Source organism: Phaethon aethereus, assembly GCF_964289735.1.
Source record: "Phaethon aethereus genome assembly, chromosome: 3".
NCBI classification, from domain to species: Eukaryota; Metazoa; Chordata; class Aves; order Phaethontiformes; family Phaethontidae; genus Phaethon; species Phaethon aethereus.
In genome coordinates, this window is record NC_138576.1 from 36,577,460 (window position 1) to 36,597,648 (window position 20,189).

A 20,189-nucleotide genomic window follows, 5' to 3' on the forward strand; every position below is an offset into this window, starting at 1 on the left:
CAAACAAGTTTCTACATTTCACAAAAAGAATCTAAGCAATCCTTAAGCCAAAATACTTGGGAAAGTTAAACTACTGCATTTTGAAAATATACAAGAAAAACCTAAATAAAGTAAGGACAGTAAGACACGACAATTGTAACTGACTTACAGGCATACCTAACTGATCGTTTACAAATTCAAAGAATAGTGTTTGGTGTTCTGCTTGTTGTTTTTTGTTTTCTTTTTTTTAATTAAAACCTCTTCAAAGAAGATAGCTGTTCACAAACACTGACTTCAGATTTTGAGATGCTGTGACATCTGTGCAGCCGTGGAAAGACAGCCAGTCCTTAGGTGATGGAAATGACTTGTAGAAGATATTCCCCCTGTCCACTGCAGACTTCATCCTTGCTGTCCCTCTCCCCCAAAGCTTTAAGTACCAGCCCTTTGAAGTGTCTGTCACTTAAATTGTAGTTGCCTTAGAGCTTGTTATATAGTTTACTTCCCACCATCCTCTCTTGTGTTATTCACACACCCACACTGGTTATGCACAGGAGAAATGAGACAGATCATGCTGCAAATACCAGACAGTGTGACTTAGAAATCACCTGAGAATGAGAAGAAATAGTTCGGTGGTTTCACAAGAATTAGTTCTGTTGCTAGTAACTTAGCACATAGTAGTTTTCACTGGTCTTGTTCATTTACTGATAAGGAACTAAAGCAACGTCTACCTTAGCAAGTAGTGCAGCTCAATGGAGTGAATTTGCAGAACAAAACGATTTGTACTGACGGCATGATGTTCACACCATGTGGGGGTTGGGAATTTTGCTTTGGACTAGCTTAGTCTTGTGGACTCATCCAGTAGTGATGAGAGCATGAAAAGTGTACGCTTAGTGTGCATCTTTCATCCGGAAATGATCCTGTTTGCACTTGTTCACACTTTTTGGAACTGTCCTTCACTGTGAACTGGAACTTGGTAAGTGGTGATAATAGGCCATTAGTTTGCAAAAGTGATTTCCTGATATGTTCAGGAAATTGCAGAGCAAAAAGTATCCAGGGAGATGAGAAAGCGGTGGTTTGATTGGCGGGGGGGGGGAGCAGGTTTGGTTTTTCTTGTTATTTTTGACCTGCCTTCTGGCAAAGAAAGTATAAATAAGATCTTCCTTTTTTTTTTTTAATTTATTGTTATTAGCTGCTAGTATTTTTCTCAGATGCACCTTGCTGTACTGTCTCCCCTCAAAACATGTCACTTCCCCATCCCCCAAAACCCAACACTCAGTTCTGAGGAACAAATAGCTGAACTTTGTGGGGGGACGTGTTAACATGTTTAGGAAAAGATCGGTGACTCGACAATGAAATGCTCCCATTATGATGAGTAATTGGTATCTCGGGACAGAGAGGAGGTTGTGGAGATACCTAGGGAAGAACACAAAAACCGGTGTGAAGGGTGCTAGGCCCCGATCCTAGTAGCAGAGCGGTCACTTGCTAAGTGTCTCCTCCTTCCTTATGTTGCCATGACACAGAAGAACAGCAGGTTTTACCAGGTTACCATATATTTGACTACTCTTTTCCATGTGTTTCAAAATGAGTCAAGAGCAGAGAACCGGAGTCAACTTACTTTTTTCAGTCAAAAAATGTTTTGAGGTTTTGCTGGTTACTTGGTTGCAAGTATGTCTCTTACTTTGGTATGTAACTCTTGTCTTTACGTTGAATTGACATGTAAATCTGGTTTTATTTTCATTAACTTCACTACAGTACCACTTCAGGTGCTTCTTAGCTTCTCTAATATAGAACCAGAAAGTTTTATTTTTAGAAATGAAGATACTGCTGACAAAAGATGCAGTAATTATCAGGGCTGGGTCTTCTAGGTTTCAGTAGTTTTAATGGCAAAATACTAACCTGAAGTATTTCTGATCTGGTTAGCAGATACAATATATATCCTGTTTGTGTAAGTTACAGCCTTAGGTAGCATTCTGTAGCTGTGTATATAATCTGTTATGAAATATATAGCCCCTGGACTTTTTCTGTTAATAGGAGTGTGAAACCTTGCTGTTGTGCCACATACACATTTTTATATATCTGTGGTGTTGATTGTATATTAGTTGGCTTCTTAATCTGCAGTGAGTATTTCAGATGTGCAAGTCTCATGATGAAGGCTGTGGGCTGGGACCTAACATCTGTACTAAGTTGCAGCTTTTTCAGAAACTCCCTTGTTTGACTTTTGTGTTAGGGACAAAATTAGAAAGGCAAAAGCCCAGCTAGAGCTCAGTCTGGCCACAGTTGTAAAGGATAATAAAAAATGCTTCTACAAATATATTAACAACAAAAAGAGAGGCAAGGAGAATCTCCATCCCCTACTGGATATGGCGGGGAACATTGTCTCCCAGGTCGAGGACAAGGCTGAGGTACTTAATGCCTTCTTTGCCTCAGTCTTTAATAGGCAGTCTAGGTATCCACAGGGTATTCAGCCCCCTAATGTGGAAGATGGGATTGGAGAGCACAATGCACTCCTCATAATCCAGGAGGAAGCAGTCAAGGACATGCTAAACCACCTGGACACCCACAAGTCTATGGGGCCTGATGGGATCCACCTGAGAGTACTGAGAGAGCTGGCGGAGGAGCTTGCCAAGCCACTCTCCATCATTTATCAGCAGCCGTGTTTGACAGGGGAGGTCCCAGAAGACTGGAGGCTTGCCAATGTGACGCCTGTCTACAAGAAAGGCCGGAAGGAGGATCCTGGGAACTACAGGCCTGTCAGCCTGACCTCTGTACCAGGGAAGATTATGGAGCGGTTGGTCTTGAGAGTGCTCACAAGGCATGTGCAGGACAACCAAGGGATCAGGCCCAGCCAGCACGGGTTCATGAAAGGCAGGTCCTGCTTGACCAACCTGATCTCCTTCTATGACCAGGTGACCCGCCTAGTGGATGAGGGAAAGACTGTAGGTGGTGTCTACCTGGACTTTAGTAAAGCCTTTGACAGCGTCTCCCACAGCATTCTCCTGGAGAAACTGGCGGCTCGTGGCTTAGACAGGTTTACTCTTCGCTGGGTGAGGAACTGGCTGGATGGCCGAGCTCAGAGAGTTGTGGTGAACGGCGTTAAATCCGGCTGGTGGCCGGTCACAAGCGGTGTTCCCCAGGGCTCGGTTCTGGGGCCGGTCTTGTTCAATATCTTTATTGATGATCTGGATGAGGGAATACAGTGCTCCCTCAGTAAGTTTGCAGATGACACCAAGCTGGGTGGGAGTGTTGATCTGCTGGAGGGTAGGAGGGCTCTGCAGAGGGATCTGGACAGGCTGGATCGATGGGCAGAGGCCAACTGTATGAGGTTTAATAAGGCCAAGTGCAGGGTCCTGCACTTTGGCCACAACAACCCCATGCAACGCTACAGGCTTGGGGAGGAGCGGCTAGAGAGCAGCCTTTCCAACCTTGTGATTCTGTGTAATTCCCAAAATTTCCCCAAGTTCCTTAGTTGAAAAATGAGGACTGTAATGCTTTATTGACAAGAATGGAGATGTTTAGATGCTGTATGTTCAGTAGAATATAACTTCCAGCTACTTGGTGTTTAGTTTTCTAGGCTTTTTTTTTTTTTTAATTGGGGAATTGCCTCATAAATTCAAGGGTTTAGTGAAAATGCTAGGAGCACAGAGAATCAGTGGTGAGGAGAGAGAGTCAGTTAATGCCTGTGGTGTATAGAGCAAAAAGTATGTGCCATTCTGCGTGGTTTTTTGAGAACCTGGGTTTTAGCATTTTTTCAACATGCCTTTGCCTGGATATCTGTGCAACTTAACATAGCGTAGTAGGGCTTTAATCACCCACTTCTCTTCCATCAGTGTGTTCCTTGTCTGGATAGATTATGGTCACTTACATACAGCCTTGAGTTGTCTAGACTCTCCCAGTGTTTGCAACTTGATGCATTGCAGCACTGCAGGTCTTTTTCGGGAGTTTCCCACCTGGTTTGAGGCTGCTAATTAGTCCTTGTAAACAGGACTTTATGTGAATCAACAGCGGATCAAAGGTATGGAAGAGTTTCTTTGGTTCCAGTGAAAGAACTGCATTCATTACTGTTTATAAAAGGTCTCAAACCTTAATCTGTGGCAAAATTAGTCTGGTTGAGAACCAATCTCGGAGTTTCTTTTGCTTCTTTGTGTCTTGAATTTAGTAGTATGTGAAACAAGTTATTCTAGGATTTGAGAAAACTTGAGAGCTTCTCTTGCGTTATAGGAACTCTGCTCGTGGTTGCTCCTGATAACGCTTCTCCTGTGCTGCCTAGAATGATGCTTTTTTTTTTCTTTTAGGACACAGCTATTTATTCTGGCATCTGTTTTAAGAGTACATTCTAGAAATGATTGCTTTGGAGTTGTTGGACTTCAGTACCTACTTCCAGAAACTCTTTCCAAACTCTCCTAGAACCACTAGTTCAGTGAATGTGGGCTCATCATCTAATAAGTTGTCAAACTGCAGTAACTGCAGCTGGGCAGGATGAGGGGAGAATCAACTTCAGAACAATATGACTGATTTAACCATGACTGCATCAGTGTGTTTTGGCAGTACAATCCTTTTTGTTCAAGTCTCCAATGGAAATAGGTTGTTCTTTTAAAAGTTACAAGCTATATTCTTTTTAGATCCAGGTAACTTGCTAGTCTATTTATGTAACTGGTACATAAAGTCTATATTAACAAATTACAGGGTTTGGCAATACTTAATATATTCATTTACTAAGTGTGATGAATCATTCAACACAAAATGATTCCATACTTCATATGCTGCTTTCAAAGGCCACTTACTTTAGCTGCGATTGAGTTTCGATGGAATTTAGGCTTCATAATAATTAACAAATTTTTTAATATGTCAGTTAGACATACATTTTTAGCTACTGCTTTTTCTTTTTTCTAAAACACATTGAAATGTGACTTCACCTGCATGATACATAGCTAGTTTCTGTTTTGTTATTTGCTGTAGGGTATCAGAGAAAATTCAGAAAATTTCTAAAAAAGGTCAGTCGATATCTACTTGAAATGCCTCAGTCTTGGCATTTGCTGCTGTTTCATTTCTGATTGAGTGGCAAGTCAGTGAAGTCTGAAGAGGCAAGGAGATAAGGAGGAAACTGGGGCAAAACTTACCTCCTATCTTATTTTGTGTTGGGGGATATAACTGTTTTTGATCCTGAAAGGGTTAGAATGTCATTTCTGTGAAGGGTGAGGAGAACACAGAGTCATGGTGATGGCATTAGAAACACTTCTGTTTGTCCCCTTTTTTAATTCGCTGTTGGCAAGATTTCTTTAAAAATCTGTAGTGTCATATACAGTTGGAAGATCTCATAGGCGGAAGAACATGGGCAATTCAGCTATACTGTTAGATCTGACTACTTGTGTTGCTAGTGCTGAACTACCAGAATACTTTATACAGCCATAAAACATGAACTCTACAATCTCTAATTCATGCAGTGATAAAGAAAATGTTAAAGAAGAACTAAGATTGAAATCAAAGAAGGAAAAGAATGTGTAAAGTATGAGCAAATTGAAATAAATATTTAGACAGCACCTGTTTTTAACTGACGACATCATATTAATGAATTTGTTGGTGACTACTTGCATGGAGTGATCTTACCTTTAGAGAAGACTCTGAAGGCTTGAGTAAAACCTACTCGGAAAAGTGAACAGCTATTACAAGCTATCTTTGATAACTATAAAGGACAGGGTTTGGATTTTTGTGTGTGTGTGTGTGTGTGCACACTTAGTGTTTTGGGTTTCTTTTGCCAACTTCAGGTTTAACTGTGAGCATTAATGTACTTGCTAGTTGTTAATGTCTTTTTTCCTTTGCAGTGCCCACTGGTTTTTGGCTGTCATCTGTTTTCCTGGTTTAGAAAAACCCAAATATGAACCAAATCCCCACTATCATGAAAATGCTACAACACAGACAAAATCTTCCTCTTCGGATGGAGAGAGCAACACACCATCTCCTTTGCCAAATGAGTTAGATGCTCAAAACTCGCCTTCCAAGTCCACAGCAAAGAAGACATTGACCAAAAAGTATAACACAGCTTTAATTGACCCAAACACTGAAACAGAGGACAGTGAGTCTTCATGTTGTGGAAGAAGTCCTTGTAGGGGAAAAAGTGCTTTCAAAAAACTGAATCAAATAGACAGTGATGTGGAAGAACATAGCACTGTGGAATCAGCATGCCATAAACTTGACCATAGGACTCTGGATGAAAATGGTATACAGGGTGAATTCACAACTGCTAGCCAATCTATGGGTATGTAATTGTAAAAATACAGATATTTTAATGAAAAAATTTGGAGATTTCACATCTGTTACTACTTTTGCAATTGTGTAAAATCCATACTTTGAAAGTTTAGGATGTGGCTGAAGTTTGAAGCTTGCAATAGAAGTAATTTATAGCCATTGCATTTAAAATGTTTTTGTGGCTGTTGACGTAACTCTCAAGGCATAAGCTGGAGATAAAACACTACTTTCCTGAATCAGGTACATTTTTCAGTTGTGTGACCTTTTGCTCATGCAAAATCATTTTGTAGATACCACTTTACATCACTAAGACTGTAATTGTTAAGGAAAGAATAGTAGTTGACCATGGATCCTCATAACACATGTGCATGAGGGAGCTGAATTAAGATTGTGTGAGCAACCTTCATTCCAGTGTTTTCTAGCATTTGAGGTTTTGCTTCAGCACCATTAAGTTCATTAATGTTTTGATAGAAAGTATGTAAAGACTGAGAAGAAAATAAAAAATTCTCTCACATGACCTCCATGTTACACTTAGAGAGGCTTTGTCCATGCATCATTGCTGTGGAGGCTGATTTCAGTGATCTGGAACAGTGTTTTTACCAAACTGAACAAAGGAGCTGACATACTTTTAAAGACAGATGAAGGAATTAGGAAAAAATTGTTTTCTCTGCTCACTGCAAGGTTTGGATCCCCTTGAGGCATAGAGTACAAAACATCTGGTCATGCAAAAACTTTTACTTTAGTCACTGATAGTATTCCCACTGACTTGATTTGCACAGTATTGCATAGCTTATAGTACAAGATCTGAAAAGATATCAATCATATGGTCTAATCTGTATACTGCACGCCATTACAACTTTAATATCTTTGTGGATATAAACACTCTCCTACTTTCTAATCTAAACTTACTCATTTGTGATAACATTGTCACTTCTAGGTCATCTTGGGGGGAATGTGTGTGTAGATCTGCTCTTGTTTGAAGTGATTTTTCATTTTATGTGTGATTGTTACTGTTTATGATATCGCTGTTGTATGATATGGTCTCATGTTTTGGATACTGCTACTGTTACTTGTCTGTAATTAGTTGGAACATACTTTATGACATGTATTTCTGCTAGGATTACATTTCTTACTTTTATGGCTGCATTGTATTGGTGGCTGATGGTCATTCTATTGCTGACTAAATCACTCGGACTGTCTTGCTCACCTATTGCAGATGATGCACCTTTTCATTAATGCAGACATTCTTACGGGTCACAGTCCTGGTTCAAGGGTGAGATTCAGTTTGAGACTGACACTAAGCATATGTTTAGGCAACTAAATTTAGATATGCTGTGTATCTAAACTTCCATTTCAACCAGATGGAAGATGGGGGATGTCAGCCTTGGGTTTTCTGCCCAGCCGTCAGCTGTTGCTCCAGAAGGGTGTGGATCTTGACTCTGCTAAATCCATATGTGTGTCCTAGATGTCCTAGGATATCTCAAAAGGCAGCAGGTGCCTTTTTGATAGCATAGTCAATGAAACAGAGACCTCTGCTGCTCACCCTAAAGCAGACATAGGGTGGCTGTTCAGTTGAGTAGCTCTCTGCTCTGATTATGGTCTCCACTTAACACTGAGACCTGAGATACCTACTATACATGGGAGCCTAAACTTAGATGTCTTGATCTCAGGCTAAATCCTGGTGTTGGACTTGTAAATCAGGAGGAGTTGATACCTAAATAACTTTGCAGAAATAATCTAAAATATGTATTTTTTTAATTACTTAACTAATCCCATTTTCATTGCTCAATTCTTATATGAGATGTGATTCTTCTCAGTACCAAATTTATTTTTCAGAAATCTGTCAGCAATAATCACATCAGTATATGGCCTACATCTTGTGCTAAGGTCTCTTCAAAGATACTGAGTAAGACTAATTCCCAGGTTTGTCCCTGTGGAACTCCACTGGTAACCTCTTTCCAGAGTGTTACTTCAGCTTCTCTGTTGACGTGTTCTCAAATGCAGGTCATCTCCATTTTTTTCCATTAGCTAGTTCATGGCCCTTTTTACCGTTCTTAGAGAAATCCTGGTTTTCTTTAGTAAGTAATACGTCCTCCAGTGACACCATAACAAACACTTCTGTTTTTGTGACTGTTTAGATATATTGCATAGCCGCCTTCTAGGAAAAGTTTGCTTATGAAGATTTCGGGGTTTGCAGTCATGACTTACTCATTTTTCACTTATTCCCACATAGTTTATTGTATTTCCTGTCAAAATCTGTTCTGAAGTCTTGCATGGCAGTGTAGTAAGGCTAGGTAGTGTAGCTGTCTGTATCTGCTTCTTTCACAGGTACAGCTGCAACATTCATTCTTTATTTCTTCATATGCTGTTTCCCAAGAGACTAAATATGTAGACGGGATAGGGAGTGAATTTACAGATACTTGGTTTATGTAGTAAATAGTAAAGTTCTGCAAACATTGCGAAGCTGCTGCTCCCAGGAGAGCTGATCCTGCATTCTACCCTCCCTAGCAGTGTGTTCCCAAGCTCCCTTTTCCTTTTTACCAGCACAAGTCTTCATATAGCTGCACAGCGAATCTGATCAAGAAACTGATCCAAGTTAAAAAATAAGCTTGTGACTGACTGTCTCAGTCCGGTCCACTGTGTGTGGATGTATTTGGTGTCATGGAAGGAACCAGCTAGGGATGGGGATAAGCAATTATTTTAGGGACCAAATGAGACTGCCCCTTTTAGTAGCAGTACGAATTTATACTGATGTAAAGGCTTCATAGAAGTACAGGGTAATTTCATGGTAGGTTTTAGTCTGGGTCTCTAGAATTTTTTTAGGTGTTTCATAGAATACGGAACAGTTTGTGCTGTGTTACTTAGAAGAAACTTTTCACTTTTGTTCATATTCATGAATAAAATATTCTGTGAGCTGTATCACAGTTATTGTGAGCAATCCTGAGCAACTCTGAGGTATTTAAAATTAGTTTGGTCTTCAATGATGATGTTGCATTTGATGTTTAAATGTACTACTGTCTGTGATTGATACAGATGGATTGCACAAAATCAGGATAAACTATAGCGAAGACTCAACTGATGGCAGTAAACTAAACGAAGATGAGCTTATAGATTTTTCTGAAGACCAAGATAACCAGGTAAAGAATTCAGAAATTTTATTTGGGAAATGCGAACTGTTGTGTTGTATTTTGAATGGGCAACTTAAAAGCTTTATACACATTGTAAATGTGCATTGTCTTAAAGCTAGTTATCTTTACAAGTGTCAAATCCAAAGCACTGGTTACCTACAAAAATTTGCAAATTAGCTGACGGGAGAAGACTGTACGTTTGTTCATGAGACTGTTTAATAGGAAACTGCTCTACTGATGCTGTATTTAATTTGTGAGTCTTTTGCATAGCAACAATATTACACAGTGATTTTAGTGGAACCTCTGAAAGTCAACACATTTCTATCTTTCATTTCCTCCACACCCATGTTTTATCTACCAGTCCCACGAACAAGTTACTCTTTCAGCTGCATTTCCTGGACATAAACAGACACATTTATAAGTAGGTGCTACTCTGCTGTTTTGTTTCATTGGTGCTTCTTGTAAACAAATTTAAACAACATGGATTTATAATCAAGTAGCATTCTTGTGCAAATTGGAGATGTTTAGATTTTAGAGCTGTGGAAAGACTGATCATTAAAATGTCCTTTAACTGACTTTTTAGTGGGTATGAGGGCACTATTCCAGGGCCGTCTTGCTTCTACGGTATAAACTCAATGTGAGCAAGCTAGGAGTTACACATTTACTCTTCCTAATTGGCCTTCCTGTTCATGTTCCAGGTGTATGACTCCAAGTTGTCTGAAATAAAGAATTGGAGGCTGTCAAATATACAGTCTAGGAATTACCTATTTTTCACCTTTGAGTCCAGAGCAAACAATTATTTTCCAAAGTCTGCAGCTATTTGTAGTGGCTTCCAAATAGTATGTATATGTGTGCACATATATAAAAGCTCCAGTTTATGTTGAAACCTAACTGTACTTTTCATACAGACTCAACCCACCTCTGTTGTCATGCCACTTGCCCAAACATTCTGTGATTCTTGCCTGATGGAAGTGCCTTTCTCTTTTAGTAGAGTTCCCTGAATATGGAGAACGAGTAGTAGCGTGTTTCCAATCTGAAGTATGTGGCATGAAGGCAGGGAAGAAAGTACAGGGCCAGCTGTGTTCCTTGAGAGAGGGAAAAGATGCTGAGTTTCCTGGTTGCAGTGTAGTTTAGAATTTAACTAAGGCTGAAGGTGTGACTGATACATTCTGGAATGCAGAAAGCAAGTATAGAAATGGTAGACAATGACAGGCTGAGTGTACCTTCACATCTGCCAAAAATGGAGTTGAGGCTGCAAAAGGAACAAGTGTATTGGGAACTAGGCAGTAGTTTTTAATATGATAACATCTTCATGGCATAGGATGAGGATTTCGGTCATAGGATCCTGCATGGTAGTGAAGTGTACGTAATTCTCATCAAAAATTTCACAAATCATGCTCTTATGATGGTTTCCATTTTTGGGAAGTATCTTTTTCCCTATAACGCAATGGTCTGTGGTAGTAATAGTGAACTCAGTAGAAGGGTAAGAAACCATGGATCGTTGGGATACTTTTAGATACAAGAACTCAGTGGTTTTGTTCATAAAACTTCCATATCCTTCATAGCAGTCAATATTGAAATCAAAAGGTCAAAGGCCATTCCCAGGTTTGTGGCATGACTATTTTTGCAACCTGTGATATATAATGTCATGGCGGTTTAATTTCCCTTGCCCTAAGAACCAAGTTGGTGCATTTTGGAGCAAAGATCAAATTTTAATTCAGAGTTCATTGCAGATTTTGTCTCATTTCATCTAGAAGATAACATACGTGAAACAGCCAAGCAAGTTTCTAGTAATAATTAGCAAGGGAAAGTATTGATAATTTGGATTATAACCAAATAATGGAGATGCACCTCTTTTAAGCCAGCAATGGTTTGAAAATGTCAGTTGCAGCTTTTTTGTAGTTTCAGCAGTCATTCCATAAATAGCACCGTTCACTCTGTGTCATTCCAGCATGGATCTGAGAAACCATGTGACTAAAAGTTGGTAATGCAAACTTTACAAAGAATGAATGGTTTCAGATTAAAGCTACCACTTCTTTATTAAACTTACGTTACTGGTCTTGAATAAAAACGGTAAGTATAGCAATAATTTCTTTTGCATCTGTTTGATAAACATTACTAGCTTTTAAACACCTGTAAACATGCTGCTTCTGTAGGAAGACAGTAGTGATGATGGTGGCCTTGTAGATGATAACTGCAGTTCAGAAATGGGACAATGGTACCTGAAGCCTACTATCTGTAAACAGTAAGTATTAAAACAGTTAAAATGGAAATTTCATAAAAGTTTATGAAATTTAAAAGACAGTAATTATGGGAAATGGTCGTGCATCAGTCTTCAGACACTTTAATCAGCATGTTATTAGTGTTTGAGAGAGAATTTTATACTTTGTGTTATCATTATCTTTGGTGAGCAGAAAATTTAATGAATGAAACTGCTAGTGAAATAATAGAACCCCAAAGGGTTTCTGTTCAGCCTATGTGCTGCTTCAGGCAAGCAAAGATTGTTTCTTCAGATCAGGTTCTTTGATATCTTGCACTTAAATTCCTACAAAAAGAAGGTACAGAAGCATGTTCAAATGTATCCTTCTATATTAAAAAGCAGATTAATGTCTTTAAGTGAAAATAATTAACTTAATACTAAAGAAAACCTTTGTCACCACTCAGATTAGTACAGGAAAATGGGAATAATTTTTAACTGCCCTCATTTCCTGTCTAAATGTGTTCTAGCTCTTTATTGTCTCTCTTTGTTACTAGTATTAGTCTTTTTTTTCTCTCTCTGTTCTTGGTATTACTCTTTTTTTCTCTGATAAGAGTGTTCCACAGTACTAAATTCAGTTTAGTACTGAAAAGTTTGTTTGCTTTTTTTACCTGTTTTGGATTTGAAAATTCTTAAAATTTTAATTTTTTATGTTTGAAACCCAGAAATGATTTCTTAATAATCATTGACTGTAGTTCCTTGCATTTTGGTGTGACAGAAATTAATAATTCCAAATTCAGAAATACTGTTACTAGTAGTGCTGTCTTGACAATTTCCTTTGTATTTTTCCATTATTTATTTATTTATTTTTATATTTCCTTCTTTGTGAATATAATGGTTACTAGAAAGGTAAAGGCTTTCACAATACATTCTTATGGCGCAGAATAAAATTATATATATACACACACACATCATAAGGAACGTGTGTGAATTATTCTTAATACATTTTCGTGAAAGGGTAAGAATTCATCTGTGTTGTGAATTTTCAGAATATTTATGAGCTTCTGATTATATCTTAGCTAAATTTGTCCCATTTTGATGATGGATTATCTGTACATAATACTTTCCACCAGCCATTATTTTAATCCAAACATGAAATTTCATAAGATCTTTGACACTTAAGTATCAAAAGCCATTAAGGGCACTTAAACACTTTACTATTAGCATATTTTTAAGGTACTTCTATATGAAAAAGAAAATTACCTTGACAAAGCTTTCACTTCTTATATGTCCCCACCCCAGCATACTGGATTCTGCATTTTTAAAGAGCATTGCCTATATAAATAATAAGTTTCTTTTATCAGAAATTAAAACAAGTACAAGTAAAAGCAGACATTATTCAAGTGATTACATGCTTACACCTGCAAAACTGTATACATGTAAATTAATTTATAAATGCAGACAAACCTATACATAAATGCATGCAAATACTTTGTCCGAATTTACTAGTTTGCAGTGTCTCTGAAGGTACAGTTTCTCTAATGGACACCTTGCCTGAATGCATGTGTGTTATTGTTAGAAAAGAGAAAGCAGAGCTTTGTGAAAAGTAATCTGCATCCTATTTATCCCTCAAAATACATCTTACATCTCATGCTGAGATTCTGAACAGTGGTATGAGTTAGCTTTGATGTGTAAATCCAGCTGTTGCATATAATGCAGCTGATATGATTGAGTGTTATGTTTATAGCTACTGCAAAGGTAGCATCCTCTAGATCAAGTGATAGGATGTAAGCATCTGGAGTATGCAAGAGAGTGTTCAACCAGATTTGGTTCTCTAGAAAATGTTTGGTTATAGGTGTGTTGTATTTCTAAAGTCTATCAAATAGAGTAAGTGTGTTTTGTGGGTAACTATCAGGTAGGTTTCAGATTGATTGGTTGGCATCACTTCTAGAACAGGCATATCCACTGTCATCTCGGTTGCTGTGGACTCTCCCATCTGTCCTCCAGCTGCTACTCCAGGAGGATGTTTACAGGTTCTGTGCCTTACTTTCTAGTGTCTTGCCAGTGTCCCAGGTACCTTGTGCATCTGAAAGAGCACTAGACACTTGAGGGGGTTTTAGGCAGCTAGGTTTTGCTTGTAACAAATGCTTTCAGTCTGACAGCAGTGTATTTTCTAAGTGCATGCCAAAGTTCTCTGTACTTAGTGTATGGTTAAATCTAAAGATAGCTTTGCATTTAGCTGTTCCAGCTAGGGGATTATAGCAGCGCCGGCAAAATTTATAGTATTTGATCTAGTTTTGTTCAAGGTCACATCACAAATTATTTCATAGCTAGATAGCTGTGTAACATTGTGTTTTCCAAACTGCTGTAAAATACTGTGTAGTTAAACATTGTGTCCTCTCTTAGGCCCTGTATTTTGCTTATGGACTCACTGAGAGGCCCTTCCCGGTCAAATGTTGTGAAAACACTAAGGGAGTAAGTTTTGTATCTGACTTTTTTTTGGAGGGGAGCGTGTGTGTGGCAAAATTTTGCAAGAAAAGTAAAGTTTTAATTTGCATGGTCTTTTATCATAGATATTTAGAAGTAGAATGGGAAGTCAGGAAAGGCAACAAAAGAAGCTTTTCCAAAGATGTCATGAAAGGTTCCAACCCAAAAGTGCCACAACAGAACAACTTCAGTGATTGCGGGGTGTACATACTGCAGTACGTGGAGAGCTTTTTTGAGGTATGTATATCATAACTATTTTTGGGGGTTTCCTGCAGCAATCAAATATGAGCTATGGAAATTATTACAATAATAAAAGGTTCTGTAGTGTAGCTCTTATACCTATTTATTAGATTGTGCATTATAAGCTAATGTATACATTAACATACATAGTAATTCTTTTTGGATAATGAACATTATCATCAGGTGCACATATGTATTGGAAATTGGAAGCCATGGAATTTTCTGAGAGAATGTTAAGAAAACATATTCAGATTCTTCCTTTGTGTTCTTATAGTACATAGCCTTTAAAATTATCTGGTAAGAAACAGAGTTTAACTTTGAGTTCAAAATCTAAACAAAAGATGTGGTACAAAAAATTGTTCTTTTCTCCCTAGGAAATGTGGCTGAATAAATTCATTGATATGACACAGCTAGTTTTTTTTAACTTGCATTAGAACATGTAAGTGGAATCATTACAGCTAAGTGCTGTATCTTGATTCCATTGAAGAAATCGGTTAAAATCTTACTTACTTTAACTGTCTTGGTCTTCAAGTTACGGCTCCTTTCACAAGTAGAAGCATTAGTACCTTCAGGTCTGGGTTGGGAGGAGAAATGATGGTCAGGTGAGACGCTGCCTGCCTGGGACACTAACTCTGTTCACAGTCTGTAGTACGTACAGCACTGTTCCTAAACTCTCCTGCAACTAACCCGTCCTGAGGAAGCTGGTGGTTTCTTCTCCATTCCTCCCCCACCCCTCATTAATACTCCATACGAGAGCAGCAAGGCTTTAGCACCGTGCATTAGTGCAAATCAAAGCCCAGAGCTTTTGCTTTGCCAATGAGTTCTTGAGAGCTTAGAAACATCCTCGAGTGCTTCCTGCTTTGTGCATAGAGGATGTGAGGAGCGATCAAGTTGTAATAACCTTAGCCCCTTCCTTCTCGCAGGGTGATGGCTGAACTACGTTGGGCTGACTCCCTTGTCCTGCCTGGTCTTGCAGTATGCCAGGGAGCAGGGATGGTGTGTAGATGTGTCAGATAGCAAATCCCGGCGTGTTCTCGGACATCACACGAGTGGGAGAGGAAAACCTGTGCTGGCTGCACGCTGCTTGGCTGTCGTACAGTTACTGAGCTAGTCATTTCAGCTACTGATGTATTTGAAAACTTGCACAAAGGCTCATTGTTTTCAGCAGCTGTAGGAACTCAGTGGGGAGGGGCACTTGATGTTTGTGGACTACTGAGGCACCTCTTTTTTCTTCATGGATTTACTTAAAGTATCTTCTTTTTAATACTAAGGCTTAAAACCATGACATGTATTTTTTAAAAACAGGACTCGTTTGGCAGGGTAGGGAGCGTACCTGTCAGCAGTGGCAGCAGGCGGCATTACAGCCCTCCCTCAGCCCCGTGCCGTTCAGCGTTGCCCTGCGGCCCACGCGGGACGGGCAGCCCTCTGCCCTGCCAGGCGCGTGGCACCCGCTGTCCCTTCGGCCCTCGCGGGGAGGGGGCGGGCTGCCTGGGGCGCCGCTGCCGCCGCCAGGGGCCGCCGTGGTGCCGCCGGCGGCCCTGCCCGCCTGCCGGCCCGGGGCCCTGCCGGCCCGCGTGGGGCCCTAAAAGCCCCTACAGGTAGGAGCCGGGGTTTTGGTGGAGGAATGGGTCATGTCAGTTGTGGGTAAAAGAACTCGCAAAGCGAGAAGGAAGCTCCGAGGCAGCAGAATGCGTGCGCAGCTGGCTTCTGATCCATGTCCCTGCTTTTCTTCCTCAAACTAAACAACCACCAAAAAAAGCGTCAGTTAAGGAAGTGTTCACAGAATCAATCATTACGGTTGGAAAAGACCTTAAAGATCATCAGGTCCAACCATCAACCCAATACCACCAAGCCCACTAAACCGTGTCCTGAAGTGCCACGTCCATGCGTTTTTTGAACACCCCAGTGATGGTGACTCCAGCTACCTCCCTGGGCAGCCGATTCCAATGCTTGACCACTCTCTCAGTAAAGAAATTTGTCCTAATATCCAGTCTAAACCTCCCCTGGTGCAACTTGAGGCCATTTCCTCTTGTTCTATTACTAGTTACTTGGGACAAGAGACTAATACCCATGTTGCCACAACCCCCTTTCAGGTAGTTGTAGAGAGCGAGAAGGTCTCCCCTCAGCCTCCTCTTCTCCAAACTGAACAACCCCAGTTCCCTCAGCCGCTCCTCATAAGCTTTGTTCTCCAGACCCCTTACCAGCTTCGTTGCCTTTCTCTGGACATGCTCCAGCACCTCATCAGATTAATTTGAAATATTTTTGTATTGTTGGTAACCACACTAATTAGTTTTTGTTAATGTTTTTATTCCTTTGTCTGGCATATTTCATAATTGAAATGATGGAAAACCTCTTCAGTTTTTGTCCATGGTTTTCTGCATCTTTAGTGTCATTCTTCTGAAGTCTGCTTCCTGCTGGTGTTAAGTAGCTTCACTGGCAAAGTCAGTTCAACACAGGGTTTTTTAATTGCCATGTTATCTAGTTGATGTTCTCTTTGAATGTGGAGTATTGTTGCTTGTGCAATATTAGGCATTGACATGCTCCTGTGCAGGGTGTGACTAGTTTTTTCCCCAAGTAGCCTTGTGTTAGCTCAGTGGATGAATGTAATTCACTCTTAAATAACCCTGTTAATGATGCAAACTGGAATGCACAAAGGGAGGAATTTCTTTGAGAGAAAACACTATTCCATAAACTGTTGTTTGGTTAGGGTGACATTGTTACATAGTGTCAAAGAAGTGCTGTAGATAATGTCTCCTAATAATCATTCTCTTAATTCTTTGGATGAATGACCTCTAGCAAGAAAAAAGAATGTAAGTATAAAAAGGGCTGGTGATAGCCAGGGGCTTTTCACAGGCACTGTTTTTTAGGGTGGAATGTTAAACCTGACTTTCCTGGTTGGTTGTGGTCCTAAAGGTATTTATAAGCCATGGGGTATTTAGCAACAGATTCCTAATCAGCTCCAGATTCTTATGCGAGTCATACTTGGAAAAAAAAAAGTGCTGTATCATTACAATGATTTTGTCTTTTTTTTTTTTTTAATTAGAACATTTTTACACATTTATGCAATCAAATGCTTTGTCTAAAAGGTATAGTAAACAGAGTAGATTATTTGGGCAGTCTTAGAACCACAACTGTGATCTGGATGAATGTTATTCTTGTAAAATCAATCTGCTTGATTGATTTTACCCTAATTGTACATGTACAAACCACACAAATTGTAGAAGCTGATGGAATGAGGTGGGGGAAGAATGTACTTTTTCCCACTGCAGTTCCCTCCAGTCTTTTAGGTAATAACTCCTTACTGTAATACACAAATGACCTTTCTTTTCAGAATCCCATTCTGAGTTTTGAGCTACCAATGAACTTAACAGACTGGTTTCCACGCCCAAGAATGAAAACCAAAAGAGAAGAAATACGAAAAATAATCCTGAAGCTGCAGGAACAGCAGAACAAGGAAAAGAAGGGACAAAAGGACCCAAGTTCAATGGAAAGATCTTTGCAGGAGAAAACAGAACAACTTACCAACAGCAGCTCAGACTGAATGTTGTATCTGTTGCATGTTAGCTCCACAATCAAAACTGAAATATACATTTTTTTTTTCTGCCCAGACTAAAGATTTGGCGTATTCTCTGCTCAAAGTTACTTGGGAATGTTTAATGCCTGTATAAAATGTGTGTCATAAAATGATTTAATTCCCACAAAGATGTGTATTAAGTAAGCAAGTCTGTACATATGTTAATGAGGCCAACTTTTTCAGCATTTGTAATTACTTTTTTTCCACTTGTTAGGGAGCTTTTGTTATGTATTTCTGTTAATAGGACTTAAATAGCAACTTTTAAACATAAAGCAAATAAAGAAAATATTTATAGGATAAAATGGTTAACTTTTCTTTTTCAGTAAAGTTGTAATGTTACAGGCTTAAGTAACACATAGGGAATGATTTGGTAGTAAGATACTGAATTCTTATTTTGACCCTATTTAGTTGCCCTTTACAAGATTATTCTGCTTGCGCTACAAACCATAATATGGTTATGTGTCTCAATGTACCATGGCCTCAGAGAGGGTGATTCCCATCCTCCCAGTATCTAAGTGTAGGCAGTGTAATAGTTCATAGGACTGCTTCAGATTTGGGGTTTTAAAAGATATGCATTGCAATTAAAATTCCACACTTGCTTTAGTGGGACGGGCTAGGGAAAGGGGGAGAATGCTCTTTGATCAGAGATTACTATTCAAACAGTATTATAAAAGTGGTTTCAATGAAGTGATCTTGAGTGATACTATTAAATCATATTTTGTGGACCCCAATTGTTGTACAGGTGTATTTTGAGACTTTCTTCATTATAAAATTGTATTTTGGTAAGTGTACTTGGAATAGCAGATTGCCCACATTACATTTTCTATGTTACAATTCTGAATGTTAACATTCATATGTGCTTTATCTAAGTAATGAACATTTAAAAAGGAAAAAGTGTATGATTACTATTTTTTGTAATATCCACGCAAAAAAACCAAAATACCAGTGTTCATTGCTTGCTTGTTTGTTCTTGGCTTTAGGTAGCATCAGCCTAATGTTGGGATTTGTTTGGATATTTCCACTGTATTTTGATTTTACAACAGTCTAAAATGCCATCATTGCTTAAACTGCAAACGTAGCCTTTTATCTTTGTTACAGAAAGGTTTTGGTGTTCAAATGAGGAAAATAAGAAATGGTTCTTGCAAGGATCTCTCTCTCTCTCTCCAGTCTTCTACTAATATAGGTATCTTTGAAGGGATCTGGCAACTGTCTCTTCCCAGGAAGGAACCTGTCCAGGGGAAGAGAGGGGCCTTCTGTCCCACCTTGCAGATAGTATTTTCTCACCTGATTTTTCTACTGGCAATGTCATTTGTCATTCCTGTCTCCCAAAGAGAAGCAGCAGAGAATTCGTTAGCTGAACTCTGTGTCCCCTGAGATCAATTTTTATACACAAGATCAAGTCTAACCCAGTACTTCAGGTTCTCCATGAGTGTTCATTCTTGCTGCACCCTGAAAACACAGCTGTTGATGACGTTCCTGCCAGGGCATTTCTGCACAGATGACTGTCTCTGTGAGACCCGCTGTTTAAAAGGGGGCTCATTCACCAAGGCAGCGTGATTGCACGTAGAGCGATACAACCATGGGCTGCTAATCTTTTGCTGAGATAACCTGTGGGGTTTAGGGGAGTAGTTAATTCCCTCGTCTCTCTCCTAGCGTAGGCCCTGGGCCCCATGGAGAATATGTAAGCACCACGTATATATGTCAGGTTAGAGATGACTCCTACCCTGGTTTCTTGTTGAAAGTGTGTGGGGGCACTCTTCTGGACAGCAAATGAAATACGTAATGCGCACACCTCCGAGTTGTTTCCTCCATCAAATTTATCCAGTATTCTTGCCACTGTTGGGGAAATCTGTGATAAAATAGTCTCAGATTGTTTCCCTGCAGGGCCTTGTATATCTGGCTTTAGTGTAACCGACATACTGGAATAGTAGAATACACAAATGCAAGTAAATCAGTGATGGTGTGTAGAGGAGGAACGGAAAGAATGTCTTGGAAACACAGAGAAGAGACAATTGCAAATAGAATGTATTCCTTCCCAGTATAGTCTTTCCCAATGGTATGTTCTAATTATATGGAATATATCCAAATTTGATCAATATAATACAGTTTTTCTAACGTTTGTGATGCAGGTTCATAATTTGATGCTGTAGAACTATTTGGTTCTCTTGCTAGGAATGGCCTGGTGCTGCCTCCTTTTCCTTCCTCTTTCCTGTCCTCCCCTTCTTCCTCCCTCCCCTTTTTCGAAGCTGTGAAGAAAGTGTTTGATTTATTATCATTTAATGTTAAAGGTCTCGAGATCTTCAGTCATATGCAGCAAGCTAATATACATGTTAAATATAGG

General features: G+C 39.4%; 1 protein-coding gene across 1 annotated transcript in view; it reads left to right on the top strand.

The window, feature by feature from the left end:
- Positions 1-17,815, top strand: part of SENP6 (SUMO specific peptidase 6) — a gene marked incomplete at both ends in the record, with an annotated part of 84,358 nt that extends 66,543 nt beyond the window's left edge. The window contains 6 exons of the mRNA XM_081997940.1: positions 5,799-6,232; positions 9,256-9,359; positions 11,507-11,595; positions 13,954-14,022; positions 14,121-14,271; positions 17,606-17,815. Of these exons, the coding sequence (XP_081854066.1) occupies positions 5,799-6,232; positions 9,256-9,359; positions 11,507-11,595; positions 13,954-14,022; positions 14,121-14,271; positions 17,606-17,815 (1,057 nt within the window). The remainder of the gene's footprint in view (positions 1-5,798; positions 6,233-9,255; positions 9,360-11,506; positions 11,596-13,953; positions 14,023-14,120; positions 14,272-17,605) is intronic.
- Positions 17,816-20,189: the final 2,374 nt, after the last annotated feature.